At 45.4% G+C, this 25581-nt stretch overlaps 1 protein-coding gene across 2 annotated transcripts in view; it reads right to left on the bottom strand.

Moving 5' to 3' along the window:
• Positions 1-25581, bottom strand: part of PDE4B (phosphodiesterase 4B) — a 182534-nt gene that overhangs the window by 128562 nt on the left and 28391 nt on the right. The window contains exon 1 of one of the 2 annotated variants that reach the window (XM_068199010.1): positions 13197-13485. The exons of the other annotated variant lie outside the window; for it this stretch is intronic. Coding sequence (XP_068055111.1) covers positions 13197-13432 — 236 coding nt within the window. The 5' untranslated portion in view covers positions 13433-13485. Of the gene's footprint in view, positions 1-13196; positions 13486-25581 lie in introns of those variants that run through there. 2 annotated transcript variants of the gene reach the window in all.

The following is a 25581-nucleotide window of genomic DNA, read 5'->3' as shown; positions in this document are numbered from 1 at the left end:
GAAATTCACCGCTCACACCTGAAACATGTGTGAGGAACTGCATGGGTTTGAAAGGAAATAAAAATCCAGCATAAAACCCCCATGGGATTACAATATAGAAGGATTAAGATAAGAAAACAGCCCTCTTTTAGCTAAAATAGTTATGCTGATTGTCAACATTTTTTGCAGGTATTAATAAAAAAAAAAAAAAAGAAAAAAAATCATCTTAGAGTGGTAAAAGATGAAAGCATTACCAGGAATAATGGAATGAAATGCAGACTAGAAGTGTAGATTATTAAAAAAAAACCTTCTAGACCACTGTATTTACTAAATATGAATAGTCCTGATCTTTTGGTGTATTAAAAATACATTTAAACACAAGGTAGGTAATAAAAAATACAATAAATGAATATTGTGATGATAAATCCTTCAGTATTTAGCCAGGGACCCCAGATTTTGGGGTGAGGGGAAGGAAACCAAGAACAAATAACTCTGAATTCCTTAAAAGACGATCAATTCTCTCTTTGTATTATAGCCATACATACTATTTAACATAAATCCCAAGCTCTATGGAAATCTGATGGATCATTTCCAAAAATCACTCTGTGGTGCTGAAAGGATGACTAAAACCACTGACAAATAAAGCAGCCTGAGAATGAAAACAAGATCTCGTTCCTATGAGACCTGGGAGAATTTTTCCATCCCCAAATGATCTCCTGGAAATTTGGGACAATTCCAGACCGGGAATGGCTGCATCAGGTACCTGTTATTCCTTCTTCTCATTGATCTCCAATTTTTTAATTGCAGAATCAAGCCAAAAACTCTAAAACCAAATAACACCCCCCCAAAAAAGGATATTTTTCAGCTCAACAATCCAGCCTTTGTCACAAAAACATGAACTAATCAAGATCACACTTATTAAGCACTAAGAAGCTTTTAATCTTGGTTATTCCTTTCAGTTGAGTCATTACTCGAATATTTTCTTGCCTTCCTGAAATGATTAACGGTGGTGACCTTTTCAAAATCGGGCTGGATCTTCCCTGCACGCAAAACAAACCCACAAAAGCTTAATTTAAAGTACAGCCCCAGCCCAATCTACCCAAGAAATCTCTGTCAACAACTAATTGAACATTCAGGAAGTCAAATAAAAATGTGTGGTTGGTGGTGGCTTTGTTTTGAATTCATCTGTCCTCTTTAATGTCCTGCCCAAGGCAGGAATTATCGGTGACAAAACCAGTCACAGTTCTCACATCAATTGAATTCAGAGCCTGGAGCTGCACAGATCGATTCTGCACCACAAAATCCTCCCAGCCCAGCTCCAGATCCACAGGAAAGCCCTAGGAAGAGCAGATCCTCAGAAAAAAACCCAACCCCATCTAAATAAACAAATCAATACAATCACACCCCAAAGCCACTGCTGGAGCAGCAAAAATCAAGGAAAAAGGGATTTGAAGGAGATGTCTGTCCCAAAAAAGGCCACTGAAGGGACAGCTCTGAAATTCTAAGTAGTCGCTGGGTTTTTTGTGTCTCAGGGAAAATTACTGGGATTTTTGGAGCAGTTCTCCCTTGGAGCAGGAGCATCCACTTAATTCTTACAAGCTACAGGATTCCCAAATGGGAATATCAGATAACTCTCTACAGTGGGATCAGACTGGAATGGGAAATAAAGGGTTATTTGTCCAACAGGAACATCAGGAAATTCCCTACCCTGGGATCACACTGGAATAGGAACTAAAGGGTTATTTCCAAGTACAAGGAACATTTTCTGGATATTTCTGCATTCCTGTAAGTCCCCAGTGCCTCAGAAGTGTCTGCCTGGAAATGTGACACGGCTTACACTCCTCTGTTCTCCACGTCTCAGGAATTCTTCCCTTGCCTTTGAAATGCAGCATTTCAACCCCTGCCAACGCAGATCAAGAGATCCAGGATGAAAACGGGGCACCCGGAGCTGGGAAAAGCATCTGGATCCGTGGCTGCTGCTCCCAGGATTGAACATTAATATCCCTGCGTTCATTCTTGTCCCTCTTGGAGATCTGCTTTTATCTCTCCTATCTCTTTTTAACCTTTCTCTGTGGTAATTGTATTTGTTAATCGTGTTAATTAAGGCTGCGAGCTCACCAGGGAACACCCTCCCCTTTGTTTTTCAGCTCCAGATCAGGCCTGGCACAGGGACAGCACGAAAAATGCCTCAGATATTTGGATCAACAAAACCATTCCATGGAATTACGGGATGAAGATGGAGCTCCCGAAATCCCCCCTGGGAGCTTGGATCCAGACTTTCCTCTCCGTAAATCCTGGTGCTTTAGGAATATAATCTTGTGGAATTAGAATTACAGTTTATGGGGAGAGGTTTTAATATTGACTACTACAAAAATCCATGCTAATTAAACTGTCCCTCTCTCAGCCAAGAGCTGGTGCCCTTCAAAGGTCCACAGGCTTCAACCCCTGAATTTGCTGTTTAGTTAAATGCTGGGTGTTTGTTCTCTTTGTTTACAGCCAAACCCGCTGGATTTCAGTCTATATGACAGAGTTCCTAAATTAGTGACCCTGAATTATTCATCAGCTATTTAGCCAAATGTTCTCCCCAAGCCCCCAGTCGTTTTAAACCGAACAAAACCACATTAAATATTCTATTTTTCTCTCTAAACACCGCATTTTTTTCCCCAGATATTCCTTAAGGCATCCTGCCTTCTGCCTGGAGTGATCCCGGGCTAAAAGGCACATTTAATAATCTGTTGCAGTTTCTTCTCTTCCCTTTCCTTGAGCCGTGAATGGAAGTGAAACAAAACTGGAGCTCAGCTTATCTTTGCAAAATCAAATCCAGCCGACAGGGGCTGATGTGCCTCGGGCAATGCCATTCCCAGTTTGTGTCACTGCTCCCCGGGCCGTTCCCTTCCCCAAGGGACAACTGGGACGTGACAACGGCTGCTGCCACTCGTCCCCAAATTGCTGCTTCCCCAAGGAATCCTTCCCACCGGGGGACACGTGGATGAACCAGCCCGGGGTGCTGGTTGCACAGGGAGTGTTTGCTTTGAAGCACTGAAATAATTCCAGTTTCTTTCTCTTTGCCTTCGTTAAGAGAAATCAGAAATAAGCCAAGACCTGGTTTAGGAGAGCAATTTATCCTGAGCAACTGGAAACTTCGATTTTTAACAATAAAATGCAGTGGGAAGTACTAAATAAATACAAAACCCAACCAACAGAAAACGAAATGCCCGCGATTAGAATCTCCACCTTGACCTCTCCAGTTACCCCCAGTACACACCAGTCCAGTCACTGGTTTTGTCAGTTTTAACTCATAAATTCCATCTCTTTGAGATTTGTGGATATTTCCCTCATGTTACCACACACAAAACTCTAAATGAGTATTTAAAACATCAGCCCCAAATATTTCTGAGCTTGCTTCCATCCCCATTATTTGCATTGTTAATAAAGCAACTCTAATTATGGTGCTTGATTATTTCCTGCTCCTTAAAATCCCAGAACCAGAAATGTTGGAAAAGACCTCTAAGATCAAGTCCCACCACTGATGTTCCTCTCCCACCTCCCAGCACTGAAACAAATCCTGGTTTTCCATTTAATTGCATTTTTGAGATTTAAATAATAAGTGAAAATAAGTTAATTAACAACAAAATTAATAAAAAGACTGGTCTGAAATGTGAGTGTGAATGGTATTTGAGTGTGAATGATGTCCAGTGACAGAAGTGATAGGGATGGGTGATCCAGATCGGGATCAACAGGAATTCTCTGACAAATCCAATTGTCAGCCCAGCCCACGAGGAGAATTCCTTATTTTTCCATCTGTTATTACACAATAGATCCACGAGCTTAATTCACACTATTTTTCAAGTTTTGCTTTGTGATTAACGTCGATTGAAGTCCTTTTAGTGAATTTTAGCTGATCTGAGCCTACCTCAAGCCCAGCTGGAGGCAATTCCGAGTTCCCTGTCAAAGGCTGTTAGTGGGGAAAACTGAGTTCCCAACAATAGAAACAAACCCCACAAAACAACCTCTCAGGAGGGATTTCCACCCCACAGAGCCCTGATGTTTTCTCCTTAACCTTCCTTGGAGACCTGGTTCTCGTTGCCAAGGAATCCCAGTGGTGGGGGCTCCCCATGGAATTGTTCAAGGATAGGCTGATGAGCATCCTGGGATACTGGGGGGTGTCCCTGCCCACGGAATGAGCTTTAAGGTCCCTCCCAACACAAACCATTCCAGGATCCTGCGACTCACGGAATCCAAACCCACCAAATCCCAATCCAAAGGTTCAAGGCTACTCCCCAAAGCTCCCGAGGCATTCCAAGCATGGCTGAGGATTATTCCCATTTCTCTCACCCCAGGCTGACCAACTGAGGCGTTTCCAAGTTGCTACAACAGCTTTTTTCCCTGTAAAACAACAACTGACAAGGCCAAGCCAAACAGGGATAATCGGCTCCGGCGGATCCCGATTGGGATGCAGACAGCAAAGCCAGAGCTGCTTCCTGGGAAAGGCTGTAAAAATAGCAAAGGCTGACATTTCAGCATTTCAGGATTTTTCTGCTTCCTTCTGGAGGCAGCTTGGAAGTGCAGCAGAGCGGATTTCCATCAACCTTTGCTAAAAACCAAAGGCTGAAGTCTGGGTGATTGGGGAAGGTGTTGTTGTTGGAGGCAGGGTGGGAGAAGAGAACCTTATGTTTATAGGGAAGAAAAAGCTGGAAAAAAAGGCAGCAGCTGAGTCTGGATCCCAGACTGGAGCTTGCCAAGACCTTGGACTCCAGGGAAACCCTTCCAGATCGGGTTTGTACAGAGTGGGGGCTGCTCATCACCCCAGCTCTCATTCCATGGGCATCTACTCCATTTCGTTCCAGCTTGTCCCTCGTGTTCCTTCTTTGCCATATCCCACTGGGATCACCTGGATCTCAGCACCAACAGAAATCTCCTGAGCCAGCAGGGTTGTTCCTCATGGATTCCTCTCAAAATCTATGGATGTTTGTCTGCCAAATATCGCTTACACAACAATGGAGTTGTCTGAGGGCTTTGTGGGTTTTTTTGTGGTGAGGACATAATTCCTCCTTTGTTCCCAGCTGTCTTTGAGAGGAAAACCAAATCCATAAATGCTGTCCCTGGCTCTGCCTCAGAAATCCATTTGCTGCTTTTATCCCCCTCCTGTGGAGCTGAAGGAGGCTCCAGATGAAATCGATATCAAACGGCACCAAACCCAAAGTCATAATTTATGAACGCGCTGTGACCTCTCCATGAGTTTCTTTACAAAGGCATCTGGGGGTTCAATCCAACAGAAAACTCCTGGAAAAGGGGAACACTGAGCCCAGCAGCAGCTGGAAGCAGCTCAGCCCATGGGGGAGATGACACCAGGGCCATTTGTGCTCCTGTCCCAGCCCTGACCTCTGCAGCTCCACAGAACAGCCTGTTTAGAGGGGCCAGTCTGACAATCCAGATTTAAAAGGACACATTCCCTAAGGACAAGAGAAAGCTTTGGAAAACAGCCGGATACTCAGCTCTTGCATCATTAATTTATAGTGATCCCAGTTCTATAATTACCAGTTGCTTTCAAAACTTTCCTCCCTCAGTCAGCCACTAAGGAAAAACTCAAATTTAAAATGCTGCCCAGCACTCAATATCCACCAGCAATTCCAGGATAAATTCCCAGGTTTGGGAGATTAGGAAGGATGAGGAACACCACTTTCTCATGCTGTGAATTTTCCTTATCTTCCCAAAATTTTAGGATGCACCAAACCTGGATTTACTTGCCCTCTCCCTTTCTCTCTTTGCCTTGTCCCGTGCTCCTTGTCACCCCCATCCCGAAATTCCACTTTTCATAATTGATACTTTTCCATTCTTTATCCACCTTCCTCAGAAAAAAAACACAGAATAAAAGAATCCCTGGATAAGCAAGAGGACTGTTTATCCAAGCAGGATAAAATCATAGGATACCACAGGAACCACAGGGATCATCCTGGCCCTGCACAGACAGCCCAGAATTCCAGCTTGGAATCCCAGGGAGCGTTGTCCATGTTCCCAAGGTTTCCTGCATTAACAATTCTAATTAATAACACATAATTTGACTTCTATGATGCTTTAAGGGACAGAAATCTGAAAATACCTTTGAAGCTACAAGGCCTGGATGCCTTTGATTGTTGCTGAGTTCCCTTAAACCTCATTTTTGTGGAATGGGCTCCAAAATACACCGGGCTCAGCCTCTCCAGTTAGCTCAGGAATAACAGATCCAATAACACAGAAAAGCTAATTTTCTGTTATTGGTAGGGAAGGCAACTTCCACCTAATGAAGTCATCCATCATTCTGCAGTTTTTACCTGCAGGGTTCATTAAAGCTTTTGGAAATGGAGCTGCAGCACAAAACATTTTAAGAATATACAGAAAATCCTAGGAAAAAATCAATGTGAGAAAAGGAGGCTCAGTGGGATCTTCTGGCTCTGCACAGCTCCCTGCCAGGAGGGGACAGCCGGGCTCTGCTCCCAGGGAACAGGGACAGGAGGAGAGTTGATGTTTAGGTTGGATATCCCGGTAGTTTTTTCATGGAAAGGGCTGTGATCCATGGGAAAAGGCTGCCCAGGGCAGTGGTGGAGATGGTCTGGAGCAACCTGGGATGGTGGAAGGTGTCCCTGCCCACAGCAGGGGGTGGGTGGGATGATTTTTAAAGTCCCTCTCATCCCAAACCATCCTGGTTTTATGATTCCACAATCCCCTGATCCCTGTGGAACCCCTGAGGTGATGCTGGACAATGCAAGTAAAACACTGGGATTATTCAGAACCAAAAAGCTAAAAAAACAACAACCAAAAAACAAAATCCAAAAAAGGGATCAAGGAATGTTGAGATCTGCAGTGAAGCCAACCCACTATGTCTAAATGATGATAAACCAGGAATGTGTCTGCCACAGTCTGTCCTGGCAACCAAGCGGAGCCTGGGAGGAGCCAAGTGTACATCCCAAAAACACAGCCCAACTGTGGGAAGTGAGCATCCCAAAAACACAGCCCAGCTGTGGGAAGTGAGCATCCCAAAAACACAGCCCAACTGTGGGAAGTGAGCATCCCAAAAACACAGCCCAACTGTGGGAAGTGAGCATCCCAAAAACACAGCCCAACTGTGGGAAGTGAGCATCCCAAAAACACAGCCCGAACGTGGGGATGCTGCCACGAGGGAAGTTCCACACATCAACACTTCAAACAAAGCCAAACCCAGCAAGAAAACCTCCTGGAGAAACCCTTTTGCCACAGAAAATTTCACTTCAACTAAGCCCACGTGTGAGGGTTGGAGCCCAGGGTTTCTCCAGGCAGGCCTCAGCCACCACAGATCCTCTGGGAATGTTTATTCCTCAGAGATTTGGACACTGCAAACACTAAAAAACTAGTTTAAAGGGATTAAAACTTATTTAAAGGCATTCAAACCTATTTAAAGGTATTAAAACTCCAAGAATAATTTCTCTGAGAAGGAATCCACTCCGTTCCTCTCTCCCCTTCCCAGGGAATGGCTGAATCCATCCAACTCCAGTTATTAACCCAAGGATCTGTTGTATTTTGCTGGAATTTTGAACAGCTGGGCACTATTTAACACCATCTTTTCCCCCATATGTGGCCGGGGGATGAAGGAAGTTGCTCCTTTCTGTTTTCCATGGATTCAGCCAGGGCTGGCAGCCAATTTCCCTGGAGAGAGCAGATGCAGGGATGGCACAGCTGGTTCTGTGCTTGTTGTGTGGGCCTGTTTGTGTCTTCTCCTCACCTCCGTGTCCTTCGCAATCCCTCCTCCAAGTGCTGAGGAATTCTCCTTGGAGATGGAGACAGATGGGAGAACACACTCAGCTGACAAAAAGTGAGGAACCTTCTGGTTTCCCCCCCATCCTTTTCCCCACTCCCTTCAGTTTGTTTCTCCTGGAACTTTCAGTGGAGAATTGAGCAACACAGCGTGTCCAATCCCAGCCCCAGCCTGGAAGAGGGACTGCTGGAAGCAGGAGAATCATCCTGCTTTTTTCCACACTGGGAAAAGAAGCTAGAAATCACATCAACAGAGGGTGAGAAACACAAGCAGAGCAGCTCATCAAAGCACAGCCAAGGGTGTTTCCAACACTGGGATATGGGAACGCATCCTGCTAAATATGGAGCGCAGTGGGAACGGCTCCAACAGCACATCCCGAAAAACACCGGAATCCCCGAGGGTGGAAAAGACCTCTGAGATCACCCAGCACGAGTGACAGACACCGGATCTGTCTCAAAAGCAGGAATCAGCTCCTCCAGGCCACATCCTGGGAGAAGGTGGCCAGGAGAGCTTGGGTTTGGGATGCTGGAATGCCAGCGCTGGGCAAGGCCACCTCAGCAGAGCAGGACACGCAGGGGGTGGCACAGGGAGCCAGCAGGAGCACCTGAGCTCCTCCACCACCACCACACCTCCAGAGAAATTCATGGATTTATCCAGGAATGGGAGCCAGCAGGAGCACCTGAGCTCCTCCACCAGCACCAAACCTCCAGAGAAATTCATGGATTTATCCAGGAATGGGAGCCAGCAGGAGCACCTGAGCTCCTCCACCAGCACCAAACCTCCAGAGAAATTCATGGATTTATCCAGGAATGGGAGCCAGCAGGAGCACCTGAGCTCCTCCACCAGCACCAAACCTCCAGAGAAATTCATGGATTTATCCAGGAATGGGAGCCAGCAGGAGCACCTGAGCTCCTCCACCAGCACCAAACCTCCAGAGAAATTCATGGATTTATCCAGGAATGGGAGCCAGCAGGAGCACCTGAGCTCCTCCACCAGCACCAAACCTCCAGAGAAATTCATGGATTTATCCAGGAATGGGAGCCAGCAGGAGCACCTGAGCTCCTCCACCAGCACCAAACCTCCAGAGAAATTCATGGATTTATCCAGGAATGGGAGCCAGCAGGAGCACCTGAGCTCCTCCACCAGCACCAAACCTCCAGAGAAATTCATGGATTTATCCAGGAATGGAAGCCAGCAGGAGCACCTGAGCTCCTCCACCAGCACCAAACCTCCAGAGAAATTCATGGATTTATCCAGGAATGGGAGCCAGCAGGAGCACCTGAGCTCCTCCACCAGCACCAAACCTCCAGAGAAATTCATGGATTTATCCAGGAATGGGAGCCAGCAGGAGCACCTGAGCTCCTCCACCAGCACCAAACCTCCAGAGAAATTCATGGATCTTATCAATTCCACTACCACCAAACCTCCAGAGAAATTCATGGATTTATCAATTCCACTACCACCAAATCACTGGAGAAATTCATGGATCTTATCAATTCCACTACCACCAAACCTCCAGAGAAATTCATGGATTTATCAATTCCACTACCACCAAATCACTGGAGAAATTCATGGATCTTATAAATTCCACCATCACCAAGGCAGTGGAGAAATTCATGGATCTTATAAATTCCTGTTCTCCTCAGCAATTCCAAGTAAATACTCTCCAAAATGCCATCTTTCTGAAGCACCATTCCATGATCATGAAACAAAAGCCAACACAATAATTTGATCATTTCCATTCGCCTCCATGGGATTTTGCAGCTTCCAGGAATTCAAGAGCTCCCTTGTTACTCACCAGGCTTGGAAAAATCTCAACTGGATTGTGCCATCTTATTTAACTCCCTGAATTTCTCCATGGGAGATTATTGTGCCATGAAAACAAGAGCATGTTTTCAAAAAAAAAAAAAAAGATGGATTTCAAATAAAATTATTTATATTTGATATTATATTTTGAAAAGCAAATTGCTGGCTGTGTTTCAGCTGCACTTAGGGATAACCACGAGAAAAAGCAGAGCAAAATTTCCTAAGATTTAATTTCTGTTCTGTATTTTCTTCATCCATGAGGTAACAGGTAATAATTAAATTAATGAAGCTAAATGTGAATTAATTTGGGAAAAATCCACAAAAATCTTCATTAAGAAAAGACAATCAACATCATATTGCAGACAACCCTTCTTTAAAAGCTCAGCAGAGACTGAATAAATAAAAATGGAATAAATTATTTTGGTTGGAGAAATATTCACGGAATTCCAGGATGGCTTGGGTTCAAAGGGATTTTAAATCTCATCCCATTCCCATGGGCAGGGTCACCTCCCACTATCCCAGGTCGCTCCAAGCCTGTCCAGCCTGGCCTTGAGGAACTATTTATAATTTTGAGGCTAAATCCAGCAAAACAAAGGAATCAAAATGAAGTTATAAATTGCAGAGTACACTTGGAGAACACCGAATTTTGGCATCTTCCGAGCCACTGCTGGCAAGGACCTTGCTATGGTGGTAAAATGGAGGATTTGAAGTTCTTGCTTGGCAAAAATAAGATGGAAGAGGTGTAAAAATCAAAGATATTTTAAAAATTATTCCTTTGGAATCCTCAAGGTATGGATGGGGTGAGGGAGAGCAGACTGTGGGATGTGGAATGGGAATGTGCTGGGATTTGGCTGGCGGGAGAAAGAGTTGAGGACCACCTCCAGGAGATGCTGGTCCCTCTCCAGTCACTCCAAAGGGAACTTGCCATGTCCAAATTTTCCATGGTTTCTGCCTGCCTTTTTTCCCCACAAAATGCCCCCAGAATGCAGCAAGGGATACGATGGGAATTATCAAAGGAAGAAGGAGCATTTGGAATTCCGGGATCTCAGAGGCAGAAGTGCCAGATGCAAGACAGGAACGAGCCTGGTGGATCCTGGTGGAGGAAAATCCCAAAGCAGAGGGTTTGACAGAGGTTTTGTGCTGTTCTTTTATGGGAATGAGGCATTTGGAGATGGGATCCAGGGCTTGGAGAAGGCAGGGATGAGGCTGACACAGGTCTGGAGGTCACTGTGCTGACATGTGGATTGTGGCCAGTGGGAACGGCCTCTCCCTGAGGAAAAGAATCACTTGGATCATGGAAACACTTGAATCATGGCCTTATGCTAAAAAAACCCCTCGGTATTTGCTTTCCATTTTTTTTCTGGTCAAGATCTGTATACATGAGCAGCCTGTGGTGACACAGCCTCCATCAGCACCAGCAGGAGGAGGGAATTGCCAGGTACTGTCAGAAAATCCTGGAAAAAGCCATTATTTCAAAGGGAAAGAGGAATGAGGGAAGGCAGAAAACTGGAAACAAGAAAAAGGAGCAGAAGATTCCTCCAACAATGGCATCAACATGGTGAAAATGCTGATTTACCACTCCCAGAGTGAAGAAGTTCCCTGGTTAGGAGGCTGGAAAAGTTACAGATCCCATAAAATCCAGCGTGGATGAATTCCTGGCTTGGCACTGCCCATTTATTCCTGAGGTAATTCCTTCCCTTCCTTCCCAGCTCCCACAAAGGGCACCTTACGTAAGTGGCATTTGGCTGGGCACAGATGAGGCTGCTCCATGCCCTGCACCCCAATCCCAAAATTCCCCAGCACGTCCAGGGGCTCAGCCCACACGGAAACCCCTCCAGACACTCCAAGGAAATGCTGGAGCACAGGGAAATATTGAAAATGAATTTAAAGATCGAAATTAAATTTAAGCTGGGTTTGGTGTGTGGTTTGTGTTGAGGGTGTGCTCACACTCAAACATTCTTGGAACCTTTTAACACTGATTTTCTTAATTTCTACATTTATTTCTTTCATCTCTAAGCTTAAAACTGTTCCGAATCACCTAAAAATTGAGTTGAAAACCTTCCCTTTTTTCCATTTAGAGGGATCCCACCTCCTTTACAGGTTGATCCAAGTTCTATCTCCAAATGAAATATCCGAATTCCTTTTTCACCAAACACCACAGATGCTGAGTCTGGTTCCATTCTGCTCCCTAATTCCCAGCTGGAGCATCTTTGCCTCATTTCCCTGGATAGGCTGCTGGGATCAGATGAGCTCCATGACAGATGTTCCAGGGAATTAATGTGAGTAACCCCAAACACCAGTGACTCCAAGCAATTAAAATCCCCAAGAACACTCTGGAGCTGCTGCAGCTCATAACCAGCTCAAGGTTGTTATTACTGCTTGGATTTAAATAAAAAACAAACCAAAACAAACAAACAAACAAACAAAGCAGGAAATCTGCAGGATTCCAGAATTCTAAAGGAATGGGAAAGTAATGGATATATGGCTGTGTGAGGAAGAATTAAAAAATTCACATTACTCAAAGTTTTCTGGTTCAATTCCCACACTCAACTGGGGCATATTTTGGGATTTAAAAGGTGGATCCTACAAGAGAAAATTTAGGAAATGAACCAGTGAGATCCTCACGGATTTTCCTGGATTTTATTTCATCTTTTGATGGCTGTTTATGGTTTAAGCAGGCCAAGTGACCCTCAGAGGCAGCCCAAATCAGCTGTAATGGCACCCAAATCGACTGTTTGTGGTTAGAGATTGGTGGGGAGGGAAAAGAAGCCTCTCAGCCAGGATTCCCTCAGAAAAAAGGTGGAAAGGAGGGAGATATGTAGCCAGCAGAAACTGTCTCCAAGCCTTTTCCAGGATTTAGCTCCGAGAGTGCCCTGCTCCAAACACCCTGAGCTGAGAGAGTGAAGAAAAAAACGTGTCCTGAAGGCTCTGAGATGAGTTCCTGAGCTCTGAGATGAATTCCTGGGCTCTGAAATGTGTTCTGAGATGAATTCATTGGTCCTGAGATGAATCCATGGGCTCAGAAATGAGTCCTGGAATCAGTTCATGGGGCCTGAAATGAATTGATAGGCTCTGGAATTAATTCCTGGGTCCTGAAATGAATTCATGGGTCCTGAAATGAATTCACAGGTCCTGAAAGTAATTGATAGCCTCTGAAACAAATTCCTGGGTTCTGAAATGTGTTCCAAGATGAATTCATGAGCTCTGAGATGAATTCCTGACTTCTGAAATGAATTCATGGGCCCTGAGATGAATTTCTGGGCTCTGTCATGAATTCACGAGCTCTGAAATTATTCCATCGGTTCTGAAATGAACTAATGGGCTACGAAATAAACTCACCTGTCATGAAATGAATTCCTGGGCTCTGCAGGGAAACCCCGGGCTCTCCCACACAAGCACACGGTGCCTGGGAAAGTTGCCGGCCGCTGCCTTTGTTCCCGGGAATAAAGGGCTGGATTTCTCCCGGAGAACGGCGGCTGAACAAGGGCCGAGGCCCTGCACTAAACATCCCCCGGCTGCTTTTCTGCTCCATTCACCGCCGGGAGAACCCACCAACGACCCGCGCTCGTTCTCCCCACTTCAAACCACAGCTCCACTGGTTTTAAACCCAGTTTAAACCCAGTTTAAACCCGGCAGAGCTTACCATGTGTGTGCCACCGTGAAGCGACGGCGCTGGCGGATGCTTTTATTCACCAGCAACTTTCTGAAAAAGCAGGGAGAGTTCCTGGGCGAGCTGCGAGGAGAAATCTTTGGCGACGTGGGTCTGTTCCCGGGCAGCTTGGGCAGCTCCAGCTCCAGGTGCATCTGCTCCTTGAAAGTCCTGATGTAAACCTCGGCCTCGGGAGTGGCGAGTTCCCGGGAAGGCTCCCTGGCCGTCATCGCTGCGGCCCTGGGCGAGCTGCGAGCGCTCAGGGATGGCCACGGGCGCGCATCCCCCGAGCGCCGGCGCTGGCAACGCGGAGCTGCCCCCGCTCATTCACCGGGCAGCATCCAGGCCAGGAGGATCCGGCAGCGCTGCCACAAAGCCCCGGTTTTTCCTGGGAAGATGCTCCCGGTGTTGTTGTGGCCGCTCATGAAAAATTCATCAGCCTCTGCTCCAGCATCCCGCCCTCCCCGAGCGGGAATAGCGGCGGGTTCTGGGTTTTCAGGGATCAGCTCCGGGAATCGCTCACCGCTCCAGCATCCCGCCCTGCCCGAGCGGCACAGCGCTGGGATTTCAGGATTCAGCTCCGGGAATCGCTCACCGCTCCAGCATCCCGCCCTGCCCGAGCGGCACAGCGCTGGGATTTCAGGATTCAGCTCCGGGAATCGCTCACCGCTCCAGCATCCCGCCCTGCCCGAGCGGCACAGCGCTGGGATTTCAGGATCAGCTCCGGGAATCGCTCACCGCTCCAGCATCCCGCCCTGCCCGAGCGGCACAGCGCTGGGATTTCAGGATTCAGCTCCGGGAATCGCTCACCGCTCCAGCATCCCGCCCTGCCCGAGCGGCACAGCGCTGGGATTTCAGGATCAGCTCCGGGAATCGCTCACCGCTCCAGCATCCCGCCCTGCCCGAGCGGCACAGCGCTGGGATTTCAGGATCAGCTCCGGGCACGGCGCATGCTGCGCGCCCCGCTCCGCCCGGCGCTCTCAGGCCAGGCTTTCATTGAGAATTAGTTTTGCCCGCACCGCGGTGGCTCCACCCAAGCCGCGCTCATTGGCTCGGGGTTATTTCGACAGCCGGACTCTGTCCTGCCCTGCGGGGAGCGTGGGACATCCCCAGGAAATTTTAAGGACCTGTCCAACATCCCGATGCTGCTCCCCGGCTCTGGGAGGGATGGGAGAGCGCTAAGAGTGGAGATAAAGGCTAAAAGGGAACAAAAACAAAGGCGAGGGAGTCTATTCTGCAGGAACAAAGCACGCAGGAATTCCTGCGAGCCATGGAAAGGCTCCATGGTCCTGGGATGCAGAGCCAAAGGGTCAAACCTCTGCCAAATCAAAGGATGGGGGAGCTGGTAACTCCCTGCCAAGTTAATTCCAATAATTTTTAGAGTCTATGTATTTAAAACAGAAAAAAACAGGGATTTTATCTCTGGATATAAACACCATGAAAGCAAGTTCTACTTTGCCAAGGATAAAAAGCAACATCCAGGTAAAGAATTTAAAGACAAGGAGCGTAAGAGCACAATAAATCCCTGAGGGAGGGGCACTTTTCAAACTGATCAAAATGAGGTGACCAAAAATGCAAATACAAGAAGTGTTTTTAAATGAGGAGGAGACAGGGAGAGCACGTGAGGGAAGTGCTCTGGTTGCACCAGGCAGGCATCAATTACACAGCAAATCCCTGTCCATTCCAGTGGGTTTTCCATCAAATATCCCAAAACTCTTGCCAGAACACCAGCGTGCCTTCCTGAGCTTCCAGCAGAGTCTCATTATAGAGAACTTCCTTAGAGAGGAGTTCCCATACATCCCACCCAGCCTGCCCTGTGCCCTGTTCCCAGTTACTGAAAACCAAAATAAACCAAAATATCTGCCCAAGCCTCGCTAAAGGCACTGGAACTGCAGAGAGATTTAATCCGGAGAGCTTCAGGCAGCAGCACAATGGGAATACTGGATGATTTAGGAATTCTGACGTGGTAGGCTGGGATCTGTTACTCCACTGACAGGCAGGGAGAGACAAAGGGGAGCCCGGGAGCTGAAGGGGGAATCAAATCCACACAAATGCTTTGGAGCTGGAATTCCCAACAGAAATAAAATTTGGAATTCCAAATAGAAACAAAAATAAAATTCCTAACAGAAATAAACAATGGAATGCCAAACAGAAATAAAAATGAACTTTCGAACTCTAACAGGATATTGGAGGGGGTTTGTGAGGATACATCTGCTATTGGAGAGATTTCCATGCCTTTTCCTAAAGCTTTTCAAAGGGCAGGCAGAACAGAGGGAAGTCCCATTCTAAAAGCAATAAAGCTGTTCTCCAAAGTGTCCATTAAGGAAGGGTTTCCCATCATTTGGGAATTCATCCATGAATCATCCATTCATCCATGAATCAGTAATGAACTGGCAGCCCAGAGCCTGGACAAGGTCCTGTGCTGAGATGGGCAGAGAAACCCCAGAGAATGGAGCTGATGAGGAGGGAGAGGAGCCTGGGGGAGGAAGAAAGGTTCCATTCCCTTGGGAAAGCAGGAGGAGAGGGAACACAAAGTGCCACCCATAGGAATGCCAGAGCTTCTCCCAGCTCAGCTTGCCTGGAGCACTTTGAAGGCTCATCCTGAGCACAGGAGATTCTTCCAGCACCTTCCAGCTCCTGGTGGCAATGGATCCACAATTCCCTGACAAAACTCGCTGAGAAAGGTCCCAGCAGAGCTCTCCTGGAGTTCCAGCTCCCACCCCTCATGCTGCCAGCTCGTGGTGTTCCCCACACGCAGGACACTGCAGCCAACATCTCTGCATTCTCCATGGGTTTACAGCTTGGAATTCTGGCCAGACACGCTGCCTCTCTCCAGGATGAGCCAAGAGGAGGCGAGAAGCAGACACTGGAGCTATCTGGCAGGAAAGCTGGGATGTGAAAATCCTGGCAGGAGTTCCCTGTGTTTGCAGGGAATAGAGAGCACCCAGGGCATCAAGCTACTGGATGGTCATGGAATCATGGAATGGTTTGGGTGGGAAGGGAACTTAAATCCCACCCAGTGCCACCCCTGCCATGGCAGGGACACCTCCCACTGTCCCAGGCTGGTCCCAGCCCCAGTGTCCAGCCTGGCCTTGGGCACTGCCAGGGATCCAGGGGCAGCCACAGCTGCTCTGGGAATTCTGTTGCAGGGCCTGCCCACCCTCCCAGCCAGGAATTCCTTCACAATATCCCACCTAAATTTACCTTCTTTCAGCTTCCAGCCATTCCCCGTGTCCTGTCCCTCCCTGCCCTGTCCCCAGTCCCTCTGCAGCTCTCCTGGAGCCCCTTCAGGCCCTGCCAGGGGCTCTGAGCTCTCCCTGGATCCTTCTCCTCTCCAGGTGAGCACCCCCAGCTCTCCCAGCCTGGCTCCAGAGGGGCTCCAGCCCTGCAGCAGCTCCGTGGGTTCCTCTGGGCTCTCTCCAGCAGCTCCACATCCCTGTGCTCCAGGGCTGGGGCAGCTCTGCAGGTGAGGCCTCACCTGAGTGGGGCACATCCAGCCCAGTCTCACCCATCATCACTTCCAACCCTTCTCCCAGGGCTGTTTTCCATCTGTTCATCCCAAACCTGGGTTGACCCTGGCTTGTAAATGAAAATGATTCCCTGAAGACCCCAGGAACACACTGCACTGATCTGTCCCTCCCCACAGACTACTGTCTGCAGCCCAAGATAACAATTCCATCAGAAAAGGGAGCAGAAATGAAGGAATTGTTGAGGAGGCGGAAAAGATGATTGAAGGAAAGTGCCTGGCAGGAAAATGAGACCACTTGGAAGAAAAAGGACAATTAAGGAAACTTTCAGAAGTTTAAATGCATTTGGGTGAGATTCCATCCCCGCTTCCCAACTCGCTGAAGAGCCTGGAAGTGCTGCAAGTTTCAATATATTTGATTAAAATAACTGATAGGGTGGGAAACAACATTTCCAAGCCTGCAACTCCTCATCATAAGCTGATCTTGAGTGTGCTGAGAGCAATTGCTAAGCAACAAGAACACATCTTTCTTCTTCAGCAGCACCATTATTTTATTTACCTGTTCCCGAGTCCTGATAGCCAGGATGGAGTAAAACACCAGGGAAAAGGGAATTCTGAAGTGTCCTGCACGCTCCAGTAGCAAAGGAAAAGCTTTTAGTTGACTTTTCACAGCACTTTCAGCCAGGGGCAGAGCAACTGGAAAATTCTTCCTCAGAGCACATTTAGATAAAACCAGTCAGGAATTCCCCTCTTGTACTCCAGCCACTGCTCCATCCATCCCAAGGGCATCCCAAAAAGATTCCACTAACCACAGCAAATTAATTACAGAAATTACTTCAAGGGACTGTGCTTTGCTGGTCCTACTTGGACTTCTTTTTCCAAGCAAGGAAACCCAGGGGAAAACATATTTTTAATCAGTACAAAGTACAAAGTCTCCTTTTCCAGAAATCCTGGCTGACAGAATTCCCCCTTTAACAGGAAAAATAATATCTTTATTAATCTTCCAAACAATCTGAAAATTAAGATTTTTCTTTATAAAATAAAAATCACAGATCCCCTCTGTGTGTTTTAATTGCTGCTCAGTAATTTTTATTTAATCCATGGAATATCCATGTGCTCCTGGAGCAGCAGGGGCTGTTCCTTCATTACTTCTGGAATTACTTGGAAGGTCCCTCACACACAGCAGCGTGTGAGGTTTCCTTGGCTTAAATCAGGCCCAGGATTGGAAGGGTCAGGAGAGATGGACAATTCCAAACATTTATAAAAGCTGAGGATACACAAGGGAAGGATTCAACCCCTTCAAATCCCTTTTAGACTAAAATTAGTCCACATTTGATGGGGAAAAGCCCATTATTGGGCCAGGACATGATGGGATTTCACAGCACTGTCCCTACTTAACGTGCATTTCTGCCAAATGGGTTGGGAAAGGATCCATGATGGATTTCCAGGAGAGAAATTCCAGGACCAACCAGCTCCACTAGCTCTAGGAGAGATGAACATGAGCCTGAAGAGGAAGCAGGGAAATCAGCCAATGCTCATTCCCAGTAGGAAATAAAAGGAAAAGAGGAATGTCTGGGTTTGGGAAAGGGTGGGAAAACGAGATTTTGAGGAAAAGCAAACCAAGCTAAGGCAGGAAAAAAAACCCTATAAAACAACAACTTTTTCTTGGATTAAACTAACACAGAGACTGGAGAGAAAAAAAGAAGGAATGAGAGAGCAGAGAATACGGGAATTGTCATTTGTACTGGAAAATAACTGGGTTACAGAGCCAGCAGCAGAGCACGGAATAAATCTGTGGTGGAAATGTCACAGCACTGACAGGGATGTGATCCTGAGCTCAGCCCCTGAGGCAGCAGCTGGAGCTGCCAGGATGAGGCAGCACCAGGAATAAATCACAGCAACCCCGGCACTGGAGACAGGCAGAGACGAAGAAAAAGGATCAGAGAGAGAAATGTCTGGAGCAAGACAAGGAAAACATCAAGGAACTGGGAGCTGGAGGAAGGAAGCAGCCAGCAGAAGAGAAGCCAGGGAATGGGGCTTGAATGTGGAACTGGAAGTGGATTGAAATGTCAGGGTAAGGAATGACAGGTGAGGCTTGGAGTGAGAGCAGTGGCTGTGAGCACAGAGAGGGGAAGGAGGCAGGGATGTGGGAAGGGGAGCTGGGAGCAGCTCTGTGACAAGCTGGAGAAGAGTCCCAGGAAATCCAAGGGAGCTGCAGGGAAGGACGTGTTTGTGGTACAGAGCCCTTTGTGGGTGGGAACCCACGAAGAACCCTTTGTGTACAAACCCCTTTGTTTGTGGGACCTCTGCAGGGATGGAGCAGCTCTGGAGACACAACAGGAGTGGAGAAAAAGGGATAAGAAAGGAGAGGAGCAGGGAAGGGACTGACGTGAGAGGAAATGATGCAAAATAGAATTCATTTCCCCCTTATTTCCCTTCCATCACATCCAAGAGCTGCCCTGTGCCCATCCCAGGTGACTGCCACTAATTCCATCAGGGACAGACCAGTCCTAGTTAATTCCACTCCATCCTAGTCCCAGTTTTACTTTAGCTCCCTCAGAGTTGCAGCAAATCTGCTTCTAGGCTTGACCTAAACACCCCATTGGCATTTTAACCATCCCACCCAACTCTGGGGGGTTAAACTGGTGATTTCGTCTGGAAAACAGGAATTCACCATTGGAATTTGAGCTGCACTGGATCAGCCACATCACAGCACCCAAACCAAAGCCAGGGTTTAACAGGAACAAAAATGGAACAGCAAAGAAATGCTGGGGAGCATCATCCCTTCACCTGTGAAGAGGTGCTGCTGATGCTTCCCAGAGATAAAGGGGATGTCCCTGCATCCCTGGAAGTGCCCAAGGCCAGGCTGGACGGGGCTTGGAGCAGCCTGGGACAGTGGGAGGTGTCCCTGCCCGTGGCATCAGATCAGAAGATCCTTAAAATCCCTTCCAAGCCAAACCAGTCTGGAATTCTGTAGAATAAAAAAATCTCCAACCTTCCCTCGACCATCCCTTTTTAACAGAAGGCTGAACAAATCCCAGGAAAATCTTTCCAGCCCAAAAGCAGAAGGTTTCATGGTGTTCAGCTGGTCAATTTTTAAGGAAAAAAATCCCCAAAAACCACCTGCCTTTGCATCTGCTGCCTCACAGGCTGAGCTGCTAAAAGATGGCTCCACTACAGAAAACTGGAAATTACATGTTTAAGGATTTTCCTTCTCCTTCCCTGAAAGTTTCCTGCAGCAAGACAAGCAGGAATCCATCCCTAATTACAGGTTTAAATGACAAATTCCCCACGTTTGAGAGGCAAAAATTATTAATAACAATCCACTGTTATTTAGATTCCTGTTGGGAGATAAGGTTGTTTTGTATCTAATGGTTTAAAATTATCCAGTCTGGATCTCCATTCCCACAGATTTAGGGGGCCCGGGAATTTTTGGGAAGGGAATTTTTGGTTGGGAAACCAACCAAAAACTGAACAAAACCAACCAAAAACTGAATTAAACCCTAAGTTTTCCAGTATCAAAACACCCAGAATATCAACAAGGCCAAGAAGGCCCAGAATAATTTCCAGATCAGTCCCAAAAAATCAATTCCATCTTTAGGAAATATTCCCTGGGAGTTGGGAGTGGTTGGGTGCTCATCTGCTCACCCTGAATTAATCCCCAACGTCAGGCAGGCCCTGCTTCTGTTTGAGCTGAGCTTTACAAGGTGTTCCCTGGCACAGGAAAATTATTTGCATTCAGAACACGCATGAAGGCTTTGGGAAGAACAGCAAACCTGGTGCCTTTCCTTCCCATTTGTCCTAACTTGGATTTGGAACAGTTTTTTCTATATTAAATCCCCCACAAAACACAATTTATCTGCCAAAAAATACAATTTTATACCACGCTGAGATGCCCTTTTGTCTTACAGGTATTTCTGCCGCTCCGTCCTAGTAACTGGGAATAAATTGATATTTATAAATTCATTATAAATGTATTTAATTTAGATTTTATTATCAAATTATATAAGCCACCAGAGCGTGATGTAAGAAGGGAATTTGCTTAGCAACTTGGGATTGTGCCTGATTTATTCCCAGAGAACACTGAAATGCCTTCTATATATCCAGAGTGAGTAATCCCATATGTCAGAGCAATCTGTATTAATTGTGATTATTTCCTCATTTCACAGCTATAGATTACAGAAGGTATTTGCAATATATTACCAAAAAAATTCCATTTATTCCTCACAGGCAGGGAGACCTCCAGGGTGACTCCAGAGAAAGGAGAAGCCAATGGAAAAAACCTGAAAATTTCTTATATCCTGATGAGAAAAGGCTTTGTGTTAATACAGAGATGGAGCAGGGAAAATTCCTTCCTGGGAAGGCTTTTCCAGCCCAGGGCAGTGGTGGAATCTCCATCCCTGGCAGGATTTAAAAGCTCTGTGGATGTGGCACTTGGGGACATGGATGGATCTGATGACCTCAGAAGCTTTTCCAACCTAAACAATTCCAGGATTTTTTAATAAAACAACAAATACAAAAAAAAAAAAAATTCCAAAATATTGCTCTGTCATTTCCTGGTGCTCCCAAATAATCCCGTGGATCTAATCCAGACATCCACTTTGCCCAGCCATTTTTGCATCCTGCCATGGATTTCTGTGGACAACTGCCCAAAAAAAGGGACAAAAAAGGAATTTTGGAGCACCCTCCTCTTCCTTGCCATAAAAGGACTGAAATAATCTTCACCAGCCCACAAATTTCACTGATATTGGTCCCACAATGGCTGAGGAACAGAAAATTCCACCATTCATCCAAAGTTTTGTATTTTCCTCCTGCTTTTCCAGACTTTCAGTTGATTTACAGAAATAATCCCAGTTTCATTCCAGTTATTTTATTTCTTTGCGTCTCAGATCACCTCCCCCTTATCAGCTCCCACAAATTAACAAGAATTAGGCTTATAAGGTGGATTTTTTTTACAGCTATTTTCCCCTAAGGAATTCCAGGCAAAACTCACAACATTCCCTGCTCAACAACTTCCAGCTTTGGCAGCGCCTCACGTTTTGGAGCTGGGAAAGAGCAGGATTTGCTCGGCTGACAGAATCCCCAGAAAGCTTTGTCCATTATGGCTTAATTAAAGGAATAAATCCACAGCCAAAACTCCTCGAGAGCGGCTCCGTGCCACTGCCAATAAAAACAGGGTCAGGGAGGAGGTGGCTGGGGCCTGTCCAAGCAAATCAAAAATTCCATGATGTTTTAAGGGATAGAAGGTCTCCAGTGCTGGGTAAAAAGCCTCTGGAGCTGGGGTGAGGCAGCAGCACGGGACAATCCTGCATTCCCAATCCTCTGCTTCGTTCCAGGGACATTCCCAGGGTTCTCCAGGCTTCTGCTCCAAATATTCCAGCAGGGAATCACCACAAAAGGTAAATCTGGAAATATTCCAACTGGCGGTACTGTAAACACATCAGGAAAGGTCCAAAGGCATCGCAGCCCCCAGGGCCAGGTGGAGATGGACCAAGAGGAATTTGGGAAACTGAGGGAGCAACGTGGCCGCAAGTGTTTAAAAATGGGATTTATAGGTGGATTTTGGGGAGTTTGGCTTGGGAAACCACAAAATCATGGAATCACAGAGTCACTAAGATTGGAAAAGACCTTTAGGATGAGCAAGTCCAACTCTCAGCCAGCACCACCTCCATGTCCACCACTGACTATGTCCCCAGGTGTTACCAAGCAAAAATTGAACTAAACCAAGCAAAAAGTGAACGAAAATAACCAAAAATGGAACTAAACCAACCAAAAAGTGAATGAAAATTTCAAAAAACATAACTAACTGAACACAAACTACACAAAACCAGCCAAATCCTGAACTAAAATAACCAGAAACTGACGAAAACAAACCAAAACCTAAACAAAACCAATCGAATTCTGAACAAAAGCAACAAAAAACCTGAAAAAAATCAAAAAACTGAACAAAACCAACCAAATCCTGAACAAAAGCAACCAAAACCTGAACAAAACCCATCAAATTCTGAATAAAAACAACGAAAAACTGTACAAAACCAACCAAAAACTGTACAAAACCAACCAAATCCTGAACAAAACCAAGAAAAACTCAACTAAACCAAAACCTGAAAAAAACCAACCAAAATGAAACAAAACCACTAAAATTCAGAACAAAACCAAGCAGAAACTGAACAAAAGGAATCAAAAACTGAAGAAAACCAAGAAAAACTGAACGAAAGGAACCAAAAACTGAAGAAAACCAAGAAAAACAATGAGAGGAACCAAAAACTGAAGAAAACCAAGAAAAACTGAACGAAAGGAACCAAAAACTGAAGAAAACCAAGAAAAGATGAATGAAAGGAACCAAAAACTGAAGAAAACCAAAAACTGAATGAAAGGAACCAAAAACAGAAGAAAACCAAAAACTGAACGAAAGGAACCAAAAACTGAAGAAAACCAAGAAAAACTGAACGAAATGAACCAAAAACTGAAGAAAACCAAGCAAAACAATGAGAGGAACCAAAAACTGAAGAAAACCAAGCAAAACTGAACGAAAGGAACCAAAAAATGAAGAAAACCAAGAAAAACTGAATGAAAGGAACCAAAAACTGAAGAAAACCAAGCAAAACTGAAAAAAGGAACCAAAAACTGAAGAAAACCAAGAAAAACTGAAAAAAAGGAACCAAAAACTGAAGAAAACCAAGCAAAACTGAAAAAAAGGAACCAAAAACTGAAGAAAACCAAAAACTGAACGAAAGGAACCAAAAACTGAAGAAAACCAAGAAAAACTGAATGAAAGGAACCAAAAACTGAAGAAAACCAAGAAAAACTGAACGAAAGGAACCAAAAACTGAAGAAAACCAAGAAAAGCTGAACGAAAGGAACCAAAAGCTGAAGAAAACCAAGAAAAACTGAACGAAAGGAACCAAAAACTGAAGAAAACCAAGAAAAACTGAACGAAAGGAACCAAAAACTGAAGAAAACCAAGAAAAGCTGAACGAGAGGAACCAAAAACTGAAGAAAACCAAGCAAAACTGAAAAAAGGAACCAAAAACTGAAGAAAACCAAGAAAAACTGAAAAAAAGGAACCAAAAACTGAAGAAAACCAAGCAAAACGGAAAAAAAGGAACCAAAAACTGAAGAAAACCAAAAACTGAACAAAAGGAACCAAAAACTGAAGAAAACCAAGAAAAACTGAACGAAAGGAACCAAAAGCTGAAGAAAACCAAGAAAAACTGAACGAAAGGAACCAAAAACTGAAGAAAACCAAGCAAAACAATGAGAGGAACCAAAAACTGAAGAAAACCAAGAAAAACTGAACGAGAGGAACCAAAAACTGAAGAAAACCAAGAAAAACTGAAAAAAAGGAACCAAAAACTGAAGAAAACCAAGAAAAGATGAATGAAAGGAACCAAAAACTGAAGAAAACCAAAAACTGAACGAAAGGAACCAAAAACTGAAGAAAACCAAGAAAAACTGAACGAAAGGAACCAAAAACTGAAGAAAACCAAGCAAAACAATGAGAGGAACCAAAAACTGAAGAAAACCAAGAAAAACTGAACGAGAGGAACCAAAAGCTGAAGAAAACCAAGAAAAGCTGAACGAAAGGAACCAAAAGCTGAAGAAAACCAAACAAAACCGGAAGGAAAGCGAGCAATCCTGAAGAAAGCCAATGCAATGATGGAATCATGGAAGGGTTTGGGTCGGGAGGGCCCGTAAAGCTCAGCTCACTCCAAAGCCCAGCCTAGGACGCTCCCAGGGATGCACGTCCTGGAGCAGCTGAGCCCCAGCAGGTTCTGCAGGTGAGAACAAACGGGCTTTGCTCTCTCCCATGAGATGAGTTATCATTAGTCAGAAAATCCTGTCAACCTCGTGTCTGATTCAGCTTTTCCATCAACCCTATTTCCATAATTTTCATTTATTTTCTCTGCCGGAGAGGGTGAAGTTTGAAGAAAATATTTCAGAAGCTTCGTTGTCTTCTGCTGATTAACAGTGACTCATTTCTTCCCCTTCCACACACATCCCAAGCTGTCTTTCTGCACTCAGGATTGAGGTGTATAATTAAAATTGAATCATTAAAAGCCTTCTTTCTGTGTGCTTCTGTTTTCAACCACTTTTATCTCCAGGCAAAACCCTGCAGCTCCGAATTTACAGGCTCTTCCTTAATAAAATTATTGGGATCACTTTGCAATTCACACAAAATGGGGATGTTATTTGGAGTATTTGGAGTAAAATTCAATGAATTCAATAAATGGAAAGGAATTAAAAGATTAGGTGGCAACAACAAAATAAAAGTTGAGTACAACGAGTGATTTTGAAATAACCATAATTTTAATTCCTGACCTATGATTAATCCATCTTAAAATTCCTCTGGGTAACTACACCTCATATTAATCATAGTTCTTTTATTTAGGCCTCCAAGAAAATATAGAAATAAATATTTTTGAAGCTGCAAGAGCTTCAGAAACTGATGGCACCAGCCAAAATCCAAATATAGCCAGACAAAACACTTCTCTGGGTATTTTTAGCTGAGAAATAACAGCAGAGTTAAGTCAGAGAAAGCAAAATCACCTTTTTCTTTTTTTCCCAGGTTTTGTTTTTGGGATAAGTTGGCATCTGGAAGGACACAGCAGTGGTGACCTTGGGATATTTGGCCTGCCCACGTGTTTTTTTTTTTGTTTTTTTTTGGTTTTTTTTTTTTTTCTTTTGATAGAAAGGATTTTTGGGGTTTATTTTGACAGAAGATCTCCAGGATTTGGGGTGGGATGTCAGGTGTGACCCCTCAAAGCCCTGAGTGCCACACACGGCCATGGCTGGGGTTTATGGCTCTGACTGAGCCTCAATTCCACATGGGAATGACCTCATCCCAACCAAGGATATTCCCTGTGGGAACACTACAGAACATTGGGAAGAACCCCATCCCAACCCCAGCAG

Source organism: Anomalospiza imberbis, chromosome 9 (assembly GCF_031753505.1).
Source record: "Anomalospiza imberbis isolate Cuckoo-Finch-1a 21T00152 chromosome 9, ASM3175350v1, whole genome shotgun sequence".
NCBI lineage: Eukaryota > Metazoa > Chordata > Aves > Passeriformes > Viduidae > Anomalospiza > Anomalospiza imberbis.
The sequence above is the reverse complement of the archived record's forward strand: the minus strand, read 5'-3'. Positions and strand labels throughout refer to the sequence as shown.